General features: G+C 35.8%; 1 protein-coding gene across 1 annotated transcript; it reads left to right on the top strand.

Moving 5' to 3' along the window:
- The first annotated feature begins 13,901 nt into the window (after window positions 1-13,901).
- Window positions 13,902-14,873, top strand: LOC136172576 (olfactory receptor 4K15-like). Its single transcript, XM_065942005.1, has one exon. The coding sequence runs from the start codon at window positions 13,902-13,904 to the stop codon at window positions 14,871-14,873; it is 972 nt and encodes a 323-aa protein (XP_065798077.1).
- Window positions 14,874-18,798: the final 3,925 nt, after the last annotated feature.

Consider the following 18,798-nt stretch of genomic DNA (forward strand, 5'->3'; position numbering starts at 1 on the left):
ATTAGTGAATTTCTGTAAGCCTTATAAATTCAATACTGGTATAGGAGTAACCTCTGATCAATAAGCAATGATTATCTATGCACATTCCTGACATTACTACTTAACATTTAAACAAATTTGTGAGTTCTATTAAGGAAAGTCTGAGTATGTTTCGTTATACATTTTTATGAAATCCAAAGTGAGTGCTGTAAGTAGACACTCACTTTTAGCTAATAAGAAATACATTCATGATAACTCCTTCTGATAACACAGACATAAAAAAGAGGCTAGAAAATTCTATGAGTAGAAGATATTATGAAATGAGTTTCAAAACACCACACTTTGCTTCATACCTGACCCTAATGTCAGTTTAATGCCTGGAAAGTTAAAACTAGAATGAAATGAAAGATAAAGTATATGATAGTGAATTAATGGAAAGTTTATGCTTTTCTTTGAAGTAATATATTGTTTTACACTTCTGTTAAATTACTTCTTACTCTTAATATTTGGATGCAAAAATAAGAAATTTGTGATTAGGTATACAATGTCAATGTAATAACTGTTTCTGTCAGGAAAGTTTTTTTTCTAATACTTTTAAGTAAGTGCTAGGTTCAAAATTAGGTTGAAGGTACACAAGGTATCACTACCACCTGCTGGTAGATACTGGAAAGGCAGGCATTGAAGGGCTTGCCATCTCCTGAACGCTTTACTTTGCAAATCATTGACTTAGTTGATGGCAAATCTTAAAGAATTAACTGCTATTTGGAACTTACTAAATTATACTTATAAAATATGGTGTCCAATATATTATAAAATTTGTATTTGCAAGAGGAAAGATCAGTTGCCACCACAGTGTTTGATAAATATCAAGTTGTTATTCTTTTCTGGCATTATTGAACAAACAGAGAAAACCAAGAATTTTATATGCATTAAATGCCATTAACAAGAGAGAATTTAAGAAAATGAAATTTTTAACTTTTCATTTTAAGCCAAATGATGAGAAATATGTTTTTCTTCCTTAGTGTGTGTTTTTTATTTTATTAATTAAAGTATTAAACAAAGGGATGCTTACAGTTTGAAAGTGTGATATTGTGTTTAAACTAGGCATTTTTGAAACTATTGAATAAATCATCTGCAATATTAACACAAGAATAAAATGTGTCTATTGTTGCAGAATAATCGCATAATTCTATTTGAAATAGAGATCAGTTCAGTTCAGTTCATTCGCTCAGTCATGTCCGACTCTGCGACCCCATGAATCGCAGCACGCCAGGCCTCCCTGTCCATCACCAACTCCAGGAGTTTACCCAAACTCTTGCCCATCGAGTCAGTGAGGCCATCCAGCCATCTCATCCTCTGTCGTCCCCTTCTCCTCCTGCCCTCAATCCCTCCCAGCATCAGGGCCTTTTCCAACGAGTCAACTCTTCACATGAGGTGGCCAAAGTATTGGAGTTTCAGCTTCAGCATCAGTCCTTCCAGTGAACACCCAGGACTGATCTCCTTTAGGATGGACTGGTTGGATCTCCTTGCAGCCCAAGGAACTCTCAAGAGTCTTCTCCAATACCATAGTTCAAAAGCATCAATTTTTCGGCGCTCAGCTTTCTTCACAGTCCAACTCTCACACCCATACATGACCTCTGGAAAAACCATAGCCTTGACCAGACAGACCTTTGTTGGCAAAGTAATGTCTCTGCTTTTTAATATGCTATCTATTTTGGTCATAACTCTCAAGGAGTAAGCATCTTTTAATTTCATGGCTGCAGTCACCATCTGCAATGATTTTGGAGCCCAAAAAAATAAATAAGGATAGAGATGGACAAATTCTGGTTGTATGCATAAATTTTCTCTGTTTCAGTTACATGTGCAAATATGTTCAAGATTAAGGAACTCATTTATATAGAATTTTTATATCTGTTGTTTTAGAAATGCTCCAAGTAATGCTTTCAAATAATATCTTTATTTGAACAGGAATTATGTTTTTAAATGAACTGCTTTTTGCAAGATAAAACTGTGGAGTCTTTTTAAAGGGATGTCATCAATCTTCAGTGCTTATGTGAATAATTCTAAAACCCAAGGGTATTTGCCAAACTCTCAACAGTATAACTCATCAACAGATAACTCTGTAAGGCAAGTCAATAATGAGATTGAGTGGTTGGATTGATAGTAACTTTGTCTAGCTGAGAATGAAAAGGACCATAGATAGCCTCTGGACAGCTTCCATATATAATGAGAATTACCACTTTCTCTGATGGCTCAGCATGAGGAGTCATCACACAAGATACTTCTACACATTACATAAACACTAAAATCTTAATTAGGAGCCACAGGTCGATTATTTTATCGCCATGTCTCCTCAACATGCTGCTGACACCCTTTAACCAAGGGTAAATACAATCTAATGGCCACAGGCTCCTAAAACAGGAAAGATGGTGCCATTTGCCACTAACGCATCTAAAGGCAGAAATAATGTTTCATAAAGCATGCTAGATGAAGAGATACCAGCTAGTATAAACACACCAGGCTGAGCGTAGCTTTAAATGATCTGAATTTCCAATAACACATTTGAGGGAGCATCAGGAGATGGAGAATTTACAAGAGTATGTTGACAAACAACTTCATATTCCCTTAGGTGTTCAGGAAGTTTGGCCATACCAAACCTATGAATTCTTAAAAGTTGTAAGAAGCTGTTTAGTACAAGTAAGCAATATTATCAAATGCAGGTGAAAAAAAAAAACTGTAAAATCAGGTCTAGATGAAATGACAAAATGTAAATTGTAATACATGAAGGAATTGGATATACATAATGACAATAAAATCCATAAATGATATACACTTTATATACTTCCAAAAATATTTGAGGAACATTTCAAAATATTATACAGTGTGATGATGGTGGATTTACATTGAGGGCTAAGGTTTAGACCCCTCCTCTGCATGAATTTCTTCAAAAGCCCTGGAATGGATCCCAGCAACAACTTGTTCATAATTTTGACTCTTTTTTTCTTATAGAAGTCACCTTATAGTACATAAACTTTCAGCTCTGCAGAACCTGAATCTACCCTGAGTGTAGAAGTTAGACTTCTACAAAAATGTTGGACTTGGGCATGTTTCTACCAGGGTTAAAAGCCTGTTATACTGCTTGTTGGTGCTGTAAACTTGGGCAAGATACCTAATGTACCTTTGCCTCAGTTTCTGCATCTGTAAAAGGACATGGTAATGGTACCTACATCACAGAGTTTTTTAAGGGATAAAGGAAGTTATTCATATAAAGCACATAATATGTATTCAATACATGTTCTTAAAGTATAATTCTAAACACCTCTGGGTATTTTTCAGGAACTTGATACTCTACTGAGCTAACAATTGACATGTTTAATTTGATAAGTAAATTTTTATTTTATAAATTTAAAATATTTGTGTCTGTATTGTTATTGTTGTTTTTCAGTTGCTAAGTTGTATCTGACTCTTTGTGACCCCATGGGCTGTGGCCTGTCTGGCTCCTCTGTCCCTGGGATTTCCCAGGCAAAAATACTGGAGTGGGTTGCCATTTACTTCTCCAGTAAATCTTCCCGACCCAGGGATTGAACCCACATCTCCTGTATTGGCAAGTGAATTCTTTACCACTGAGCTACCAGGGAAGCTCCTTATGTTTGTATATATGTGCATAAAATTAATGTGTATTAATTAACTAGGAAAATTAAAAGTAACTTCCACTAGAAAACTACACTGGTTCTTATATTAATTCAAACCTGTAGAAACATGTTTTTCTCACTGCTAATAATTTTTCTGAATCAAGAGAACTTCTAAATTGTTGTTTAACTACTATGTGATTGCTTCTTTACAATGCATAATTATTATATAATTAATTTTAAACTGTATTTTCACCACAATTATGGCCAGAATAAGAAAGGTGATGTTTGATCCTCTGTATTATTAAGGTGAAGACATAGATAAATGCACAGATTAGCGAATACTAACTTAGATAAATATAACTTGTATATGAACTTGTGTTTATGTGAGGAATTTTTCTACACTGATAAAGGCATGGGATAATGTGATTACTGGACTCTGGTGCCAAGTGGAAGAAGTTCTTGGTAGATGCTACCATTTCAACATGTTTATACTCTTTGTAGATGTGTTTCCAAACTTAAACAATGACCAAAAACAATGAAAAGCAAAATAACCTTGTTTTTCAAATGAGCTTTTAAGCAAAACACTTAAAGCAAAATTGATGAGAAAGTTTAAGTAATCCTATTCTCTTCCCATGCTTTCCTTATTACTGTTTTACTTGGTTATTTTTGGATGCATGTATCCAGATGGGAAACAAGGAGGAAAAAGCAGTCATGTAAATCTAATTCATGTGAACTTCTTGCTTTTTTATATTTTACTCTGGCAATTTACTCTCAGATGCCAATAAAATCCACCGAGCAATTTGACAGTCTTTTTTATGTGCTCCAGTAATGATGATTAATTTATAAAGATCAGTGTACTTCTTATTGTGAATTATGTTCAATGCTGTTAGCTATACCATGAGGCAAATATGCACAACTTATGACGGAGTCAGAAGAACCAACATCCAAATAAGTTTGCAACTGTGACATGGATCATGGGTTGATGCAATCTGTATGGTTGCTGGTATAATTTAGTTGACATTTTATCTGCTTGTTTCTGATTTTTTGTTAAATACAAACATATATACATACGCACATACACAAATCCCAACATCTATTAATAGCAGGTACTAAAGTATCATGTTTGTGTTTTATATTTTACTCTGGTAAGTTACATTGCTAGTGTAGGGAGATTTACATTTACTATTTCTTTAAAATTTACTTTGTTATTAAAGAAAATATTTAGGCCTAGAGGTTCCAGTTTTTTCCTATCTCTAGTAGCCTTTTTATGGCTACTAATCTCTAGCCTATCACTGATTTGCCTGACCTGTTTTTTTTTTTTTTTTGCCTTAGAATTGTGCTAAGACTCTGAAGCCATCGATAAAAGTATAATTTTCCCCTTTTCATCAACCACCACCCACTAAAGGAAACTGAAAGGAGAAAGTGTATCTTAGACTGAAAATACTAGGGCTTGAAAGCACACTTACAAATTTGTTTTAATCCAACTAAATATCTATCTATTAACTTTTTCATCTTGTCTGGTATAATTATATTGCTTAGCCTTCAGTGAAGAAAACAGAAGCCACTGCTCCCCATTGCTTCCTATAGCTTGCATTACCACCTGAACTACCCCCGACTCCCCAACCAGATCTGTGGAAAAACTGTCTTCCATGAAATCAGTCCCTGCTGCCCAAAAGGTTGTGGATCACGGCATTCAGTTCAGTTCAGTCACCCAGTTGTGTCCGACTCTTTGTGACCCCATGGACTGCAGCACGCCAGGCATCCCTGTTCATCACAAACTCCCAGAGATTGCTCAAACTCATGTACATCGAGTCAGTGAGGCTATCCAATCATCTAATCCTCTGTCATCCCCTTCTCCTCCTGCCTTCAATCTTTCCCAGCATCAGGGTCTTTTCCAATGAGTCAGTTCTTCGCATCAGGTGGCCAAAGTATTGGAGTTTCAGCTGCATCAGTCCTTCCAACGAATATTCAGGCCTGATTTCCTTTAGGATGGACTGGCTGGATCTCTCTCCTTGCAGTCCAAGGGACTTTCAAGAGTCTTCTCCAACACCACAGTTCAAAAGCATCAATTCTTCAGTGCTCAGCTTTCTTAATAGTCCAACTCTCACATCCATACATGACTACTGGAAAAATCGTAGCTTTGATTAGGTGGACTTTTGTCAGCAAAGTAACATCTCTGCCTTTTAATTTGCTGTCTATTTTGGTCATAGCTTTTTTTCCAAGAAGCAAATGTCTTTTAATTTCATGGCTGCAATCACCATCTGCAGTGATTTTGGAGCCCCCCAAAATAAAGTCTCTCACTTTTTCCATTGTTCTGCATCTATTTGCCATGAAGTGATGGGACTAGGTGCCATGATCTTAGTTTTTGAATGTTGAGTTTTAAGCCAACTTTTTCACCTTCTTCTTTCACTTTCATCAAGAGGCTCTTCAGTTCCTCTTCACTTTCTGCCATAAAAGTGGTATCACCTACATATCTGAGGTTATTGATATTTCCCCCAGCAATCTTGATTCCAGTTTGTGCTTCATCCAGCCCAGCATATCACTGCATCAGATGTTTACCAAACCACTGGAACAGCTAGAGAAGTAGGACTTGTGGGTTGCTACTAGTGTTGTTGAGTTCTAGAATAGACCCAAGTAGTGAGATTTGAAGGTCAAAAGCTTCAATCGTTGATGCTACTGCCACTGCCTCGCTATCCTCAACACCCATGAAGCTAGTACAAAGTCACTAGAATACAAGTCAGGCTGCCACAATCATTTCTCTCTTGTATCTCATCATCTTGCTCACCAGCAGTGATTACATAGGTACTGCCATCTGCCTCAAGCCTGCCTTCTAAAGCTCATGTTTGTGCATCTAATTGGTAGAACCTAAATTGCACAGAAAACCTTCACTAAAAACAGCAGTTTATAGATTTCAAATTTTTTATGCAACAGAAAACATCCTGGAGGAGGATGAATTGGAGGCTGAGTCAATCAATAATGTCTGTCATACTGATATTCATTTTTCATCACCATAACCTTTTTAATATACAGTAAAACCAAGGTAAAAAAATTCAGCAAATGCATATGCTAATGAAATATAAGGCACTCACCACTATAACTACTTCTCAGATCAAAAACAGAACTTCACCCCAGAAGCCCTTGAGAACTTATTCTCATCAATAGAGGTCCTATTTGGATCCTGGAGTCCTTTTGGATCTGGTGTCCCTATCTCTCATTTCATGCAGACTTTCACAAATGGTGAAAAATAAGTCTGTATTGTAGCGATTAAAATAGTTTTTGTGCAAAGAGACTACAATCCCTGTTTGTGGAAAAATTGTCTTCCATGAGATCAGTTCCTGGTGCCAAAAAGATTGGGGACCATTGGTCTAGGGGATAGCTATTTCTGGCTAATTATATAAGGTAATCTGTCCACAGTACAGTTTTGACCTCTTGGACTGACGGTTCATTTTTTTGCTCATTTGCTGTAAAAATGTTTCATAATGAAATAAACTTTGAAACATTGATTCACATTAATGTTCTAACTTGACTGCACTCTAAAAATGTTTGCTCTAAGAGGAACAAGGTTACCTTCTGCAACTGAATGTACTAGTCAGCACTTCTAATTCACATAGCAATGCCTCCATCTTCTTTATAAATCGCTTTCCAACAACAGCAAAACAAGAATGGTAATATAAGCATTAATAAAAATGCCTACTTTTCAGCTTTTTCTTAATTTCCAAAGACTATGCAGATTCTCTTAATCCAAGCTGCTGTTTAAAAATACTTTCTCAATAACTTACAAATCAACTGGTCCTCCAACAATTGTTGTGGGAAAAAATCTACAAAGATTCATCTACGGAACACTAACACCTGAAAACTAAAGAATGTGTGCTCTTTCCAGGAACTCATGTACCATTTATAAAAATGTAATTAACATGTGGGCCTTAGAGTCTCAATAAATACCAGAAGTTCTATTATTATACGATGCATTATCTAATTACAATTCAATAAAATATGAAATGATAAATAGTCTTCCCTTCTCCAACCCCCTTGCTCCTCAGAAAAAAAAAAAAAAAAAAAGAAAGAAAAATAGAACCCTGTGCCTTTGGAAATAAGAAAAAGAATTTTGTAAGTAAGTCATGAGTTTAAAAAACCATAATGGCAATGAAAAAAACATTTAGAACTTAGTGATACAAATAGGGTACTGTGCTTAGTCACTCACTTGTCTGACTCTTTGCCACCCCATGGACTGTAGCCCACCAGGCTCCTCAGTCCATGGAGTTCTCCAGGCAAGAATACTGGAGTGAGTTGTCATTCCCTTCTCCGGGGATCTTCCCAACCCAGGGATTGAACTCGGGTCTCTCACATTGCAGGTGGATTATGTACCATCAGCCACCAGGGAAGCCCAAGAATACTGAAGTGGGTAGCCCATCTCTTCTCTAGGGGAACTTCCTGACCCAAGAATTGAACTGGGGTCTCCTTCATTGCAGGCAGATTCTTTATCAGCTACCAAACTTGCAGGGAACATTTTTAGTCATAAATACCAGGTTAACACTTCCCTGGTGGCTCAGATGGTAAAGTGTCTGCCTACAATGAGGAAGACCCAGGTTCGATTCCTGGGTCAGAAAGATACCCTGGAGAAGGAAATGGCAACCCACTCCAGTATTCTTGCCTGGAGAATCCCATGGACAGAGGAGCCTGGTAGGCTACAGCCCATGGGGTCGCAAAGAGTCGGACACGACTGAGTGACTTCACTTTCACTTTCTTTCACCATGGTAAAATATAGAGAGTAGCCCCTGCTGGCAGCAACCAGAGAAAAGCCCAAGCAGCACTGAAGACCCAGGACAGCCAATAAATAAAATTATTTAAAAAAAAGGAAATTAGGGAGAAAAAACTAAAGAATGAAAGAGTAAAAGGACAAATATTATAAAGTAGTAATGGATAAAAGTTATAAAGAGCAGAAAATAATGAAATTTTCTATGGCTTTTTCTGTGAATCTAGCTTAAAACCAATGGGGACACTAGAAGAGGAGGGCTTCTGGAAAATTTTGCTTTTGAACACAGCATATGTATCAGTTTGGGTTTTATGAGGATAGCTGAGCTACTAAGAGTGGCATGAAACAAGGAATTCATTATAAACATCAGACTTTACACAATAATTAGACATTGAAAAATACTAAGTACAGAAGAGAGGCTGTTGCTCCTGAGGCTGAAGTTGAATGTATGTCAGCAAGACTGATGACTGAGAAGGTGTGGCATCTAAAGTGTGTTGACAGCATACAATTGACAGCATAAAAATGGGTCTTCTATTTTTCTACTCTGATCATCTCTTCACTTTGGAGTGTCCAATTCCTTTGCATCTAATTCAATGATTGATATGGTGCAGCTAAAAGTTGGCGATTTGATTTCTGTATGTCCGATGTCTGTCTGATCATGCTACTCCCTTTAATAATGCAGTGCTTTCTTCCCAATGGCTTTTTAATTTTCCTAGGAGAAAATTTAACACTATGTAATATTTCTTATATAAGTAACTCCCATACACTCTATATTTAAGCCATATTACATTTTGTTTAATTCTTTAATTTTACATCTTCACCAAATGTTGCCTCTTTACATATAGACACTGGCTTTTTTTCCTATTAAAAATGTTCCCAATCTATCCACTAACTTGCCTAAATCTGGCTCATGCTTTATATATCAGTTAAAAGATTCCATAAATTTCTTATAAAGATCATAACCTTCTATAATTTCATCATACCACTCTCTACTTCTTCCGTGATAAAACAATTATGATTTTACTTTAGTTCCTTGTTAAGATACCTGCTTTCTGCCTTAGAATATATATATCCTGTGAAGTCAGGACTGTATTCTCATGTACTCCAATGTATTCCTAACTTCTAGTTTAGTAACTGAAAAGTAATTAGTATTCAATGACCATTTGATGAAGAGATGCAGTAATACATTGTTTATGAAATGAGTTCAAATTGACTTAGAATTTAACTCAAGAAGCTTTTAATACAGGACAACAAAAGAATCTATATAACACAAAGAAGGTGTAATATAAATATAGTTAAAAGCAGACGTCCCTTTTTAACTTCTTAATAATTGAACATTGAGGAAATATACAAGACACAAAAAAATGTCTACATATTCCTCTCCATGTATTCACTACCCAACTTCAATTCTTATCAACGTATGTCTCATTGTGGTTTTTTTCTTATGCTTCACAGTAAAATTGCCAAATGCAAGGGTCAGTGGTGTATATGATTTTATAGATACTGCTAACTGCACTTCCACAATAAGTTTCTCCAATTTGCATCCCACATGCTGTATATGAGAGTGTCTCTAGCCTGGTCAAAACAGTATGATATGAAATTTTGAATTTTTGCCAGTATGTGAGAGATAATATTTCAGTATACTTCTACTTTGAAAGCAGAAGTTCTTCAAATAAAGACAAATAACTTAGTGCATTTATCAGTGAAAGAAAAATATATTGAGTTGGTCAAAACAGTTCATTTGGGTTTTTCCATAGCATCTTATGGAAAACTCCAAAGTAACTTTTTGGCCAACCCAATAGTTCCTGGACAGGTCAAAAATGGAAAGAAAAGACCAGGACTGAATAAAATAAAAAAGACCTATGCTATACATTTAATCATTGGAGGTTAGAAAATTGGCCATCAATTCACATGTTGAGGAGATTAAACAATTAAAGAATGTTATATGAAAGCAAAAGATGACAGATTTACCCAGACGAGCTTGTTAATTTCCTAAAAAAGCATAAGTTACCACATTTTCTTAAGGAGAAGAAGAAAACTGAAGACGTCAATAGCTATGGAACACAGTGAACAAGAGGTTAAAGATGCTACGCTATAGAAATCACAGGACACTTTCAATTTTAAGCACAAAGTCTTCCAAAACTTCAAAGAACAGATAATGCTAGAGAATAAAAATTCTTTTCTGAGTATTTTGACTCGTGTTATGAGTCTATCATTGTCTCAGCACCAAAACTGGATGTAGATAGCACAACTTCAAAACACCACAGGTCAGTTTCACTTGTAAATAAATCTATGGGTAAAACTCCTACATTTAAAAATTAGAACATCAAATCCAGGTTATGATATTCTCATTTAATATGTTATAAACAGGATTTATGTTAAGTATGCACATATGTTCACATTGGATGCTCTGTTAATGGTTTTTAATAGTTGAGATTAAAAGATGACTTTATTATATATTCTTATTGGGGGGATCAGATGTTCTCTGCTGAGTTTTTCCATATTCTCATTAAAGTGGAAAATATCACTAAAGATTCAATTCTTCATAAAATATTTCATAAGTTCTTGTGTCAGATTTCCCTAAATCAATTTGAAACACAGTGCCTGTAATCAGTGGAGGTAAGATGCAGGGTCAGAGCTCTGGGAACTGAGGGAAAACGGAAAATGATTTGGCTCTCTGAACTGAAACCATTTTCTCTATTCAACAAACCAGCAAACATCTAATGACAAAGAATCACCATGGGACACATTAGGCCTCCCACAGTCCCAGTTCATTCCCTAGTCCTGAACCAAATGGAGAAACAATAAATTGAGAAAAAGGTGAAATAAAATGTTGTAAAGAAGAGGTGGTTTGTCTAAGTCAATACTTTTTTTTTTTTATAGTTTTACATCTGATGCAGCTTTCTTATAGGAGCATGTGATTTGAAAGAAACCAAAATTTGTTTCAACTTTCTTGAGATCTGCAGATAAGTAAACTTGGTATGTTTTCGTCATTTAGTGTCAAGCACTTGCTTGATCCACTTGCTTAGGATTTCTTTCTTTAAAAAGGGTTGGGGCCTTTAACTAGAGAAAGAAACTTGGAGCAATGATTTGTGATGCTTGGATTTACAATTTAGTTGAAATTCTTTTGCCTCAACCACATAATATTTACATCCATGTTAGTATGGCAAATAAAATTTTACTTTGGTTACGATAGAAATGGTTTAAGGATCTGTATCTGTAATATTTAAGCTAGATTTTAAATTTTATTTAAAGGTCTTCTGAACAAAGGAGGTTTTCTAGGGACATATCCATGTGCATGCTAAGTTGCTTTAGTTGTGTCCGACTCTGTGTAACCCCATAGACAGTAGCCTGCCAGGTTTCTCTGTCCATGGGATTCTCCAGGCAAGAATACTGGAGTGGGTTACCATTTCCTTCTCCATAACATTTTGTATTTAGAGCAGTTTATCCCAGCCCAGTCCAACACACAGACAAAAATGCCACTCAGTAGGGTACAGTGTTACTCCCTGAGGATTTCCAGCATTTTTCTTCTCCTCCTTCCACACTCACTAATTTCTCATTCACTTTCACTAATAGAAAGTTGTCATTTCATAGGAGACTGACAAAATTAAAAGGTATGATCAAGAATGCTTACTTAGACCCATACTTACTCCTTTTGGATACAAATTCCCTTCCCCACAAGAGAATGCAATAGAGGATGCCCGTTCCACTCCAGGTGATAGTGACCTAAATGGCCTTTGGAATGTTTAGGTTATTTCATCACAGCATTTATTGTTCATTCTCTTGATTATTTTCTTACATTCAAAATTTTGGGAGAATCTCTGCAAAGCATCAGATAGCAATAACTCAGAGAATAAAATTTTCCAGGCTAATACATTTTAAATTTAAACTTGTCTCTTTAAGCAAAATGCATTAACCAAATATATATGACCTCCTATCTTTTTAACTAGGAAGGGCCCTTATTATCAAGTTCATTTATGGTACATTAAGAAATATTAAAGCAATTTTACATCAACTGTCTAAACTCAGCTCCTCTCATCTTCCAATCTAGATAACTCCATTTGTCACAAACTCAAACCATACTTTTTAGATTCTATTAGAGACTCTATTATCAAGGATTGTGGAAAGGGTTTTAAAGCCCTGGGATGAGGTTCTGGATGTGTTGCTGACTAGTAATATAATATTGAGCATATTAGTTAACTTTTCTAATACTCTATTTCCACATATTAAAAATGTGGACAATAATCTCCTCTTTGCCAGATTATTATAAGCACTTTAATGCACACAAAATGTATCTGAAAACACTTCCAAACTAAACAGTTTTGTCCACTGACATTATGCTTTTTACACTATTTTTCACAGAGACTGACCCTTATCACTTCTAATTATAACATAGAAAATGAAAAGTGAGAACCTTTTTCTTAAAAAAAAAAAAAAAAAGGTTCTTGCACTTCTAAAGATATTTTTTAAAGGAATTTTCAAAGTCTTATCTATCTTCTTAAAAACTCTCTCTGCATTCTGCAGGCAGAAAGGATTATTTTGAAATCTATTGACAAAGTGTTTATTTGCTCAGTTGTGTATTATCTTGTTATTCATGTTTTCACTTATTGCTTATCTCAACTTTTGTCTAATTAGAAATCATTGTGTTGCTGGACATTTTTTAAAGGAGATATCTTATTTCACTAGGTCCGAGAAACTCTAGACAAAACCTAGAAATTCCATATACTGAATATAATTCATCTTTTGGAAGGTTTCTGAATTGATAAGTGAAATAATACACTTGGCCTTCAAATGATCTATGTTAACTAAATCAGATCTTTGCATTTAATGGCTGTAACCTTACCTATTGATGTTCTGTACTATATTCTGGTCATCTTAGTTTACTTCTTTTCATATGATACAATGTTAGCTTCAAAGGACTGAACTTCAAACTAAAACAGCTATAATAACTTCAGAGACAACATAGATTAAATGGTTTTAATGATGTGGTAGTGGAAATTAAGTAATAGAGAAAGGACAGAGGCAAGAGGAGAGAGACCCTCATAGTAAAAATCACAAGTCTTTTCTTTGTAAGTGTGGTCTCTGAGACATCTCTAAGAATTGAAGCTGCTTGTGGATAACCCCAAATGGATAATGAAAATCAACCAGGCAAGAAGGCAATACAAGATCCTGGATACCTTAGCTCTTCCTATTAATTGTTGTATTTGCAATGTAGATTTATCTTTTTTCTTAGCATCATATTTGACCCACAAATGTATAAAATGCAGTGTTGATTTACTGCATCTGCACCTCTTAACTATTCTTCATCAGGAAGGATAATTGAGAGAAGAATCTCTTTGTTAAAATTATAGATAAAATAAAATAAAATAAAATAAAAAAATAAAAAATAAATAAATAAAAAAAAATTATAGATAAAACGTTTTCTATTAGAAACAACTCTAGAGTATTTTAAATTAACATTGAGAAGAACCCTTTAAGATCAGGGTCTACTTTTCTTGCTCTTGATAAAAATGAACGTTTCTCTTTGTAGGTACTCCATGAACCAAGGAAATAATTCTAGGGTGGCTGAGTTTGTGTTGCTGGGGCTTTCCAGTTCCTGGGAGCTCCAGTATTTCTTCTTCATGTTGTTTAATTTCTTGTATATCATCATTGTGCTGGGCAACCTCCTCATTGTACTCACAGTGATCTCTGAACCTGCCCTGTATACACCCATGTACATAATGCTCAGTAATCTTTCCATTCTTGATGTCTTTCTGGCCACTTATGCAACCCCCAAAATGATTCATGATTTCCTTCATGAACCCAAGACCATCTCCTTCGAGGGCTGCATGGCCCAGATATTCTTACTCCATGTCTTTGCTGGTGGTGAGATGGTGCTCCTTGTAGCTATGGCATATGACAGATATGTAGCCATATGCAAACCTCTCCATTATACAACCATCATGAACTTGTGCAAATGTACAGGTCTGGTAGTAGGCTCTTGGGTGATTGGGGTCATGCACTCCTTGAGTCAATTAGCTTTCACTGTAAACCTGCCCTTCTGTGGTCCAAATGTTGTGAACAGTTATTACTGTGACCTTACTTTGGTCATCAAACTTGCCTGTACAGATATGTATGTCCCTGAAGTGTTGATGCTTTTGGATAGTGGTCTCATGGGGGTGGCTTCATTCTTGCTCTTGCTCGTCTCCTACACAGTCATCCTGGTCACTGTGCAACGTCGTTCCTCAATGGACATGACCAAGGCCCGCAGTACTCTTACTGCCCACATCATTGTGGTTACCCTCTTCTTTGGGCCCTGTATCTTCATCTATGCCTGGCCTTTCAGCAACTTCCCGGTGGATAAAGTCTTTTCTGTGTTCTCTACAGTTTTCACACCTATATTGAACCCCATTATCTACACATTGAGAAACAAAGAGGTGAAATCGGCAATGCGTAAACTGAAGGCCCGCTATGTATGTTCTGGGCTGCCTTCTCAACTCTCTGTCCTAAGACTAGATGTGTTGAGTTGAGTAGACAGCAATACACTTGAGGAAACATGGATTGTCTCTTTTCTTGGTGACCACCATCATTTTAAAAAATACTTTATTGGCTTAAAGTGATAAAGGTAATGCACGTTCTTTCTTAAATATCTATTGTAAAGAAGCTTACATACAATTATGCAGTCTCTAACCACAATTATTTTTGATATAGTTTATAGTTAATTTGCTTATATTTGCTACCTAATGTCAGTGACAAGATATTTCACAAACTGTTGTATAATTCAAATTGCATGAATATGTTACCTACACAAACACAGACACGTAGATCAATAGAACAGAACAGAGAGCCTAGAAATAAACACATGCAATTATGGTCAATTTGTTATCATTTAGTCGCTAAGTCATGTGCGACTCTCTGTGACCCCATGCGCTGCGGCATGCCAGACTTCCTTCACTTTCTCCTGGAGTTTGCTCAAATTCATGTCCTTTGAGTCAGTGATGTTATCTAATCGTCTCATTCTCTGCTGCCCTCTTCTCCTTTTCCCAGCGTAAGAGTCTTTTTCAATGAGTTCGCTCTTCTCACCGGCTGGCCAAAGTACTGGAGCTTCAGTTTCAGCATCAGTCCTTCCAATGAATATTCAGGGTTGATTTCCTTTAGGATTGACTGGTTCAATCTCCTTGCAGTCCAGGGGACTCTCTAGAGTCTTCTCCAACACAATTCAAAAGTAGCCACTCTTCTGAGCTCAGCAATTCTTCTGTGCTCACAACTGCACATGAGTACTGGTAAAAACACATCTTTTCCTATGTAGACTTCTGTTGGCAAAGTGATTTCTTTGCTTTTTAATGTATTGTCTAGGTTTGTCAGAGCTTTCCTTCCAAGGAGCAAGGATTTTTTAGTTTCATAGCTGCATTCACTGTCTGCAGTGATTTATGGTCAATTAATCTACAACAAAGGAAGCAAGAATATACCATAGAGAAAGACATTCTCATCTACTCAAAGCACAGCCATTTACTTTTCTGTATTTTGTTAGCAGATGAAGAATTTTTCAAATAGTGTTTTAATTTTGGGAGCATTTTTGTTTCTTCTCATTTTATAGTAATTAATCTATTCTCCTGCAAATAAGATTTCCCTCTTCATGTATTAATTAGTAATTCTAATGATAATATATTCTCCCTTTAAGTAGTCTTTTCCCAGTTATTTGTAAGGGATATTTAATCAGTACATACATTTTGTGTATCAGAATATTAGGTAGAAAACACCATTATAATAGCTAGTAGAATATTCACCATGAGAGAGGTATTACTGTAAACACACTTCATCTTCTTGCTAAAAAAATTAAGACAGTCTCTTCAATGGATGGTGCTGGGAAAACTGGACAACTACATATAAACTTGAAAGATATTAAAGACATAAATATAAGACTAGATCCATATATTTTTTTTAAGACTAGATCCATAAAACTCCTAGAAGAAAACATAAGCAGAACACACTTTGACATAAATCATAGCAATATTTTTTTGGATCTATCTGCTAAAGCAAAGGAAAAAATAAACAAATGGGACCTAATTAAACTTTAAAGCTTTTTCACAGCAAAGAAACTCATCAACAAAACAAAAACACAACCTACTGAATGGGATAAAATATTTGCAAATATGGCTGATAAGGAGTTAACAGCCAAAATATAAAAGAAGCATCATACAATTTAGCATCAAATAAAGCAATGGCCTGATTTAAAAACGGACAGAACTGAATAGACTATTTTCCAAAGAGAAAATGCAGATGGCCATATAAATAACAAGTGGTGAGGATCTGGGGAAAAGGGAACCTTGTACACTGTCGATGTGAATGTACGTTGGTACAGTTACTGTGTGAAACAGTAAGGAGGTTTCTCAAGAAACTAAACAATAGAACACCATATGACCCAACAATTTCACTTCGGAATATATATTCAAAGAAAACCTCTTTCCCCAAACACTAATTCAAAATGATACATGAACCCCAGTGTTTGTAGCCTCATTATTTACTATTGCTAAGATATGGAAACAACCTAAGTGTCCATCAACAGATGAACAGATAAAGAAGACTCAGTATATCTATTTACTATGGAATACTGCTCAGTCATTTGCACCAACATGGATGAACTTTGAGGGTGTTATGCTAAGTGAAATAAATCAGACAGAGAAAGACAAGCACTGTATGATATCACCTTTTGCAGACCCATAAAGATTTATATAAGACAGATATGAACTTTAGACACTTGGCAATAAGACAAGGACAACAAAGGATGAGATGGTTGGATGACATCACTGAGTCAATGGACATGAGTTTGAGCAAACTCTGGGAAATAGTGAAGGACAGGGAAGCTTGGCATGCTGCAGTCCATGGGGTCACAAAGAGTTGGACATGACCAGGTGACTGAACAACAATAACAATAAAATTAGAACAAAACCTCCATCATATATGTTATGAAAAAGGTAATTGCTGAGCCCTAATGTGGTGTCTGAACATTGGTTTAAAGGGCAGCAAATGGAAAAGGCAGTTATTTTGGAGATTATTAAACACTACGATCCAGAAGCACATTATGATGTCACTCGAGTGAAAACTTACCTAGTAAGTTTCCATGCTTCCAGTCTTAGCCTTCAGTATATTCTAATATAGCAGCCAAAGTAATCATGATAAAATTTGTCACTTCTTTGCCCAAGACACTCCAAAGCGTTCATCCATTTCCTGCACATTGAAACTAAAGTTGTTATGACGACCTGTAAGTCCCAATACCTCTATCCCTTGTTACTTTTCTGATCTTAACTCCAACATTTCTCATGCTTGTTAACCCTGCTTCAATCAGCATTGTCTTGTTACTGTTTTTAGAAAATTCTAAGCACCCATACCAGGCTCTTTGCATTTGATATCCCCTCTTTGTGGAAGAAATTTTCTTCCTTTTGAAATCTGTATGCTTATCTCTTCACTTCCTTCAGGTTTCTTCTTAAAGTAGTCTGTTCCGTGAAGTCTTCTGTTACAACTCTATCTACAAGCACAATGTTTTCAACAATATTTATCATGCTTCACTGTTTTATATTTTGCTCCATAGCACTTACTACCATATAACACATTATATCATGTACTTATTTCTTTGCAATAAATTTGTTTGTTTCTCCCAACTACCCAGTAAAAGCTTAACTGAGGACAACGGCTTTGTTTCATTCACTGCTACATCCATTAAGCTTGGAAAATTGCCTGGTATTTGGTAGGCATAAAAAAATGTTATTGAAAAAAAAAATGTTATTGAACAAATAGGTCTTAATTTTATTTAAAGAAAAGAAAAAAGAAACAACTCAAAAAACAAACAAACAAAAACTACTCTGCATAAACATAGTGGGAGTAAAAAGCTACTCATTCCACAACTGATATTTAATCCTCATTTATTTCTCCAAACCATAGAAAGCTTCTAAGCAAAAATGCTTCCCCTTCCCTCCCCACCCTCATACAATGCTATGTAAGCAACAAGAAATGAATACCTAAGTCTATCAAATATTTCTACCACAGGAAGCAGCACCCTTTTTCTGATACTTCTGCTGACTGAGCAAATCTGTAGGAAAGTTTGAGCTTTCAGTCAGGAAGAACAGATTTTAGATTCAAATCGTCCCCACAGTTTTACTTTCTTGAATCCCATTTCATTATGTACATAAGAAGGAAACCTAGCTAAATTAATTTTTTCTCAACCATAAAAAAATAAGCACTGGAACACCTTTTTATTCATTATGAAATTGTGGGATCTTACTCTGTAAGCAGATGAATGTAAAGCTAACATGATTATAGTGGATTGGAGGAGATAAGATTTGGAGGCTTCAGTCCCCTTTAAGAGCACATGGGGGCACCTGCACAACACATCCAGGGTTCCATGAATCAAAGTTTGAAATTCCCTGGGCTGTAGTCTTTCTGGCTCTTCCAGGACTT

The sequence above is a fragment of the Muntiacus reevesi genome, chromosome 7, assembly GCF_963930625.1.
Source record: "Muntiacus reevesi chromosome 7, mMunRee1.1, whole genome shotgun sequence".
NCBI lineage: Eukaryota > Metazoa > Chordata > Mammalia > Artiodactyla > Cervidae > Muntiacus > Muntiacus reevesi.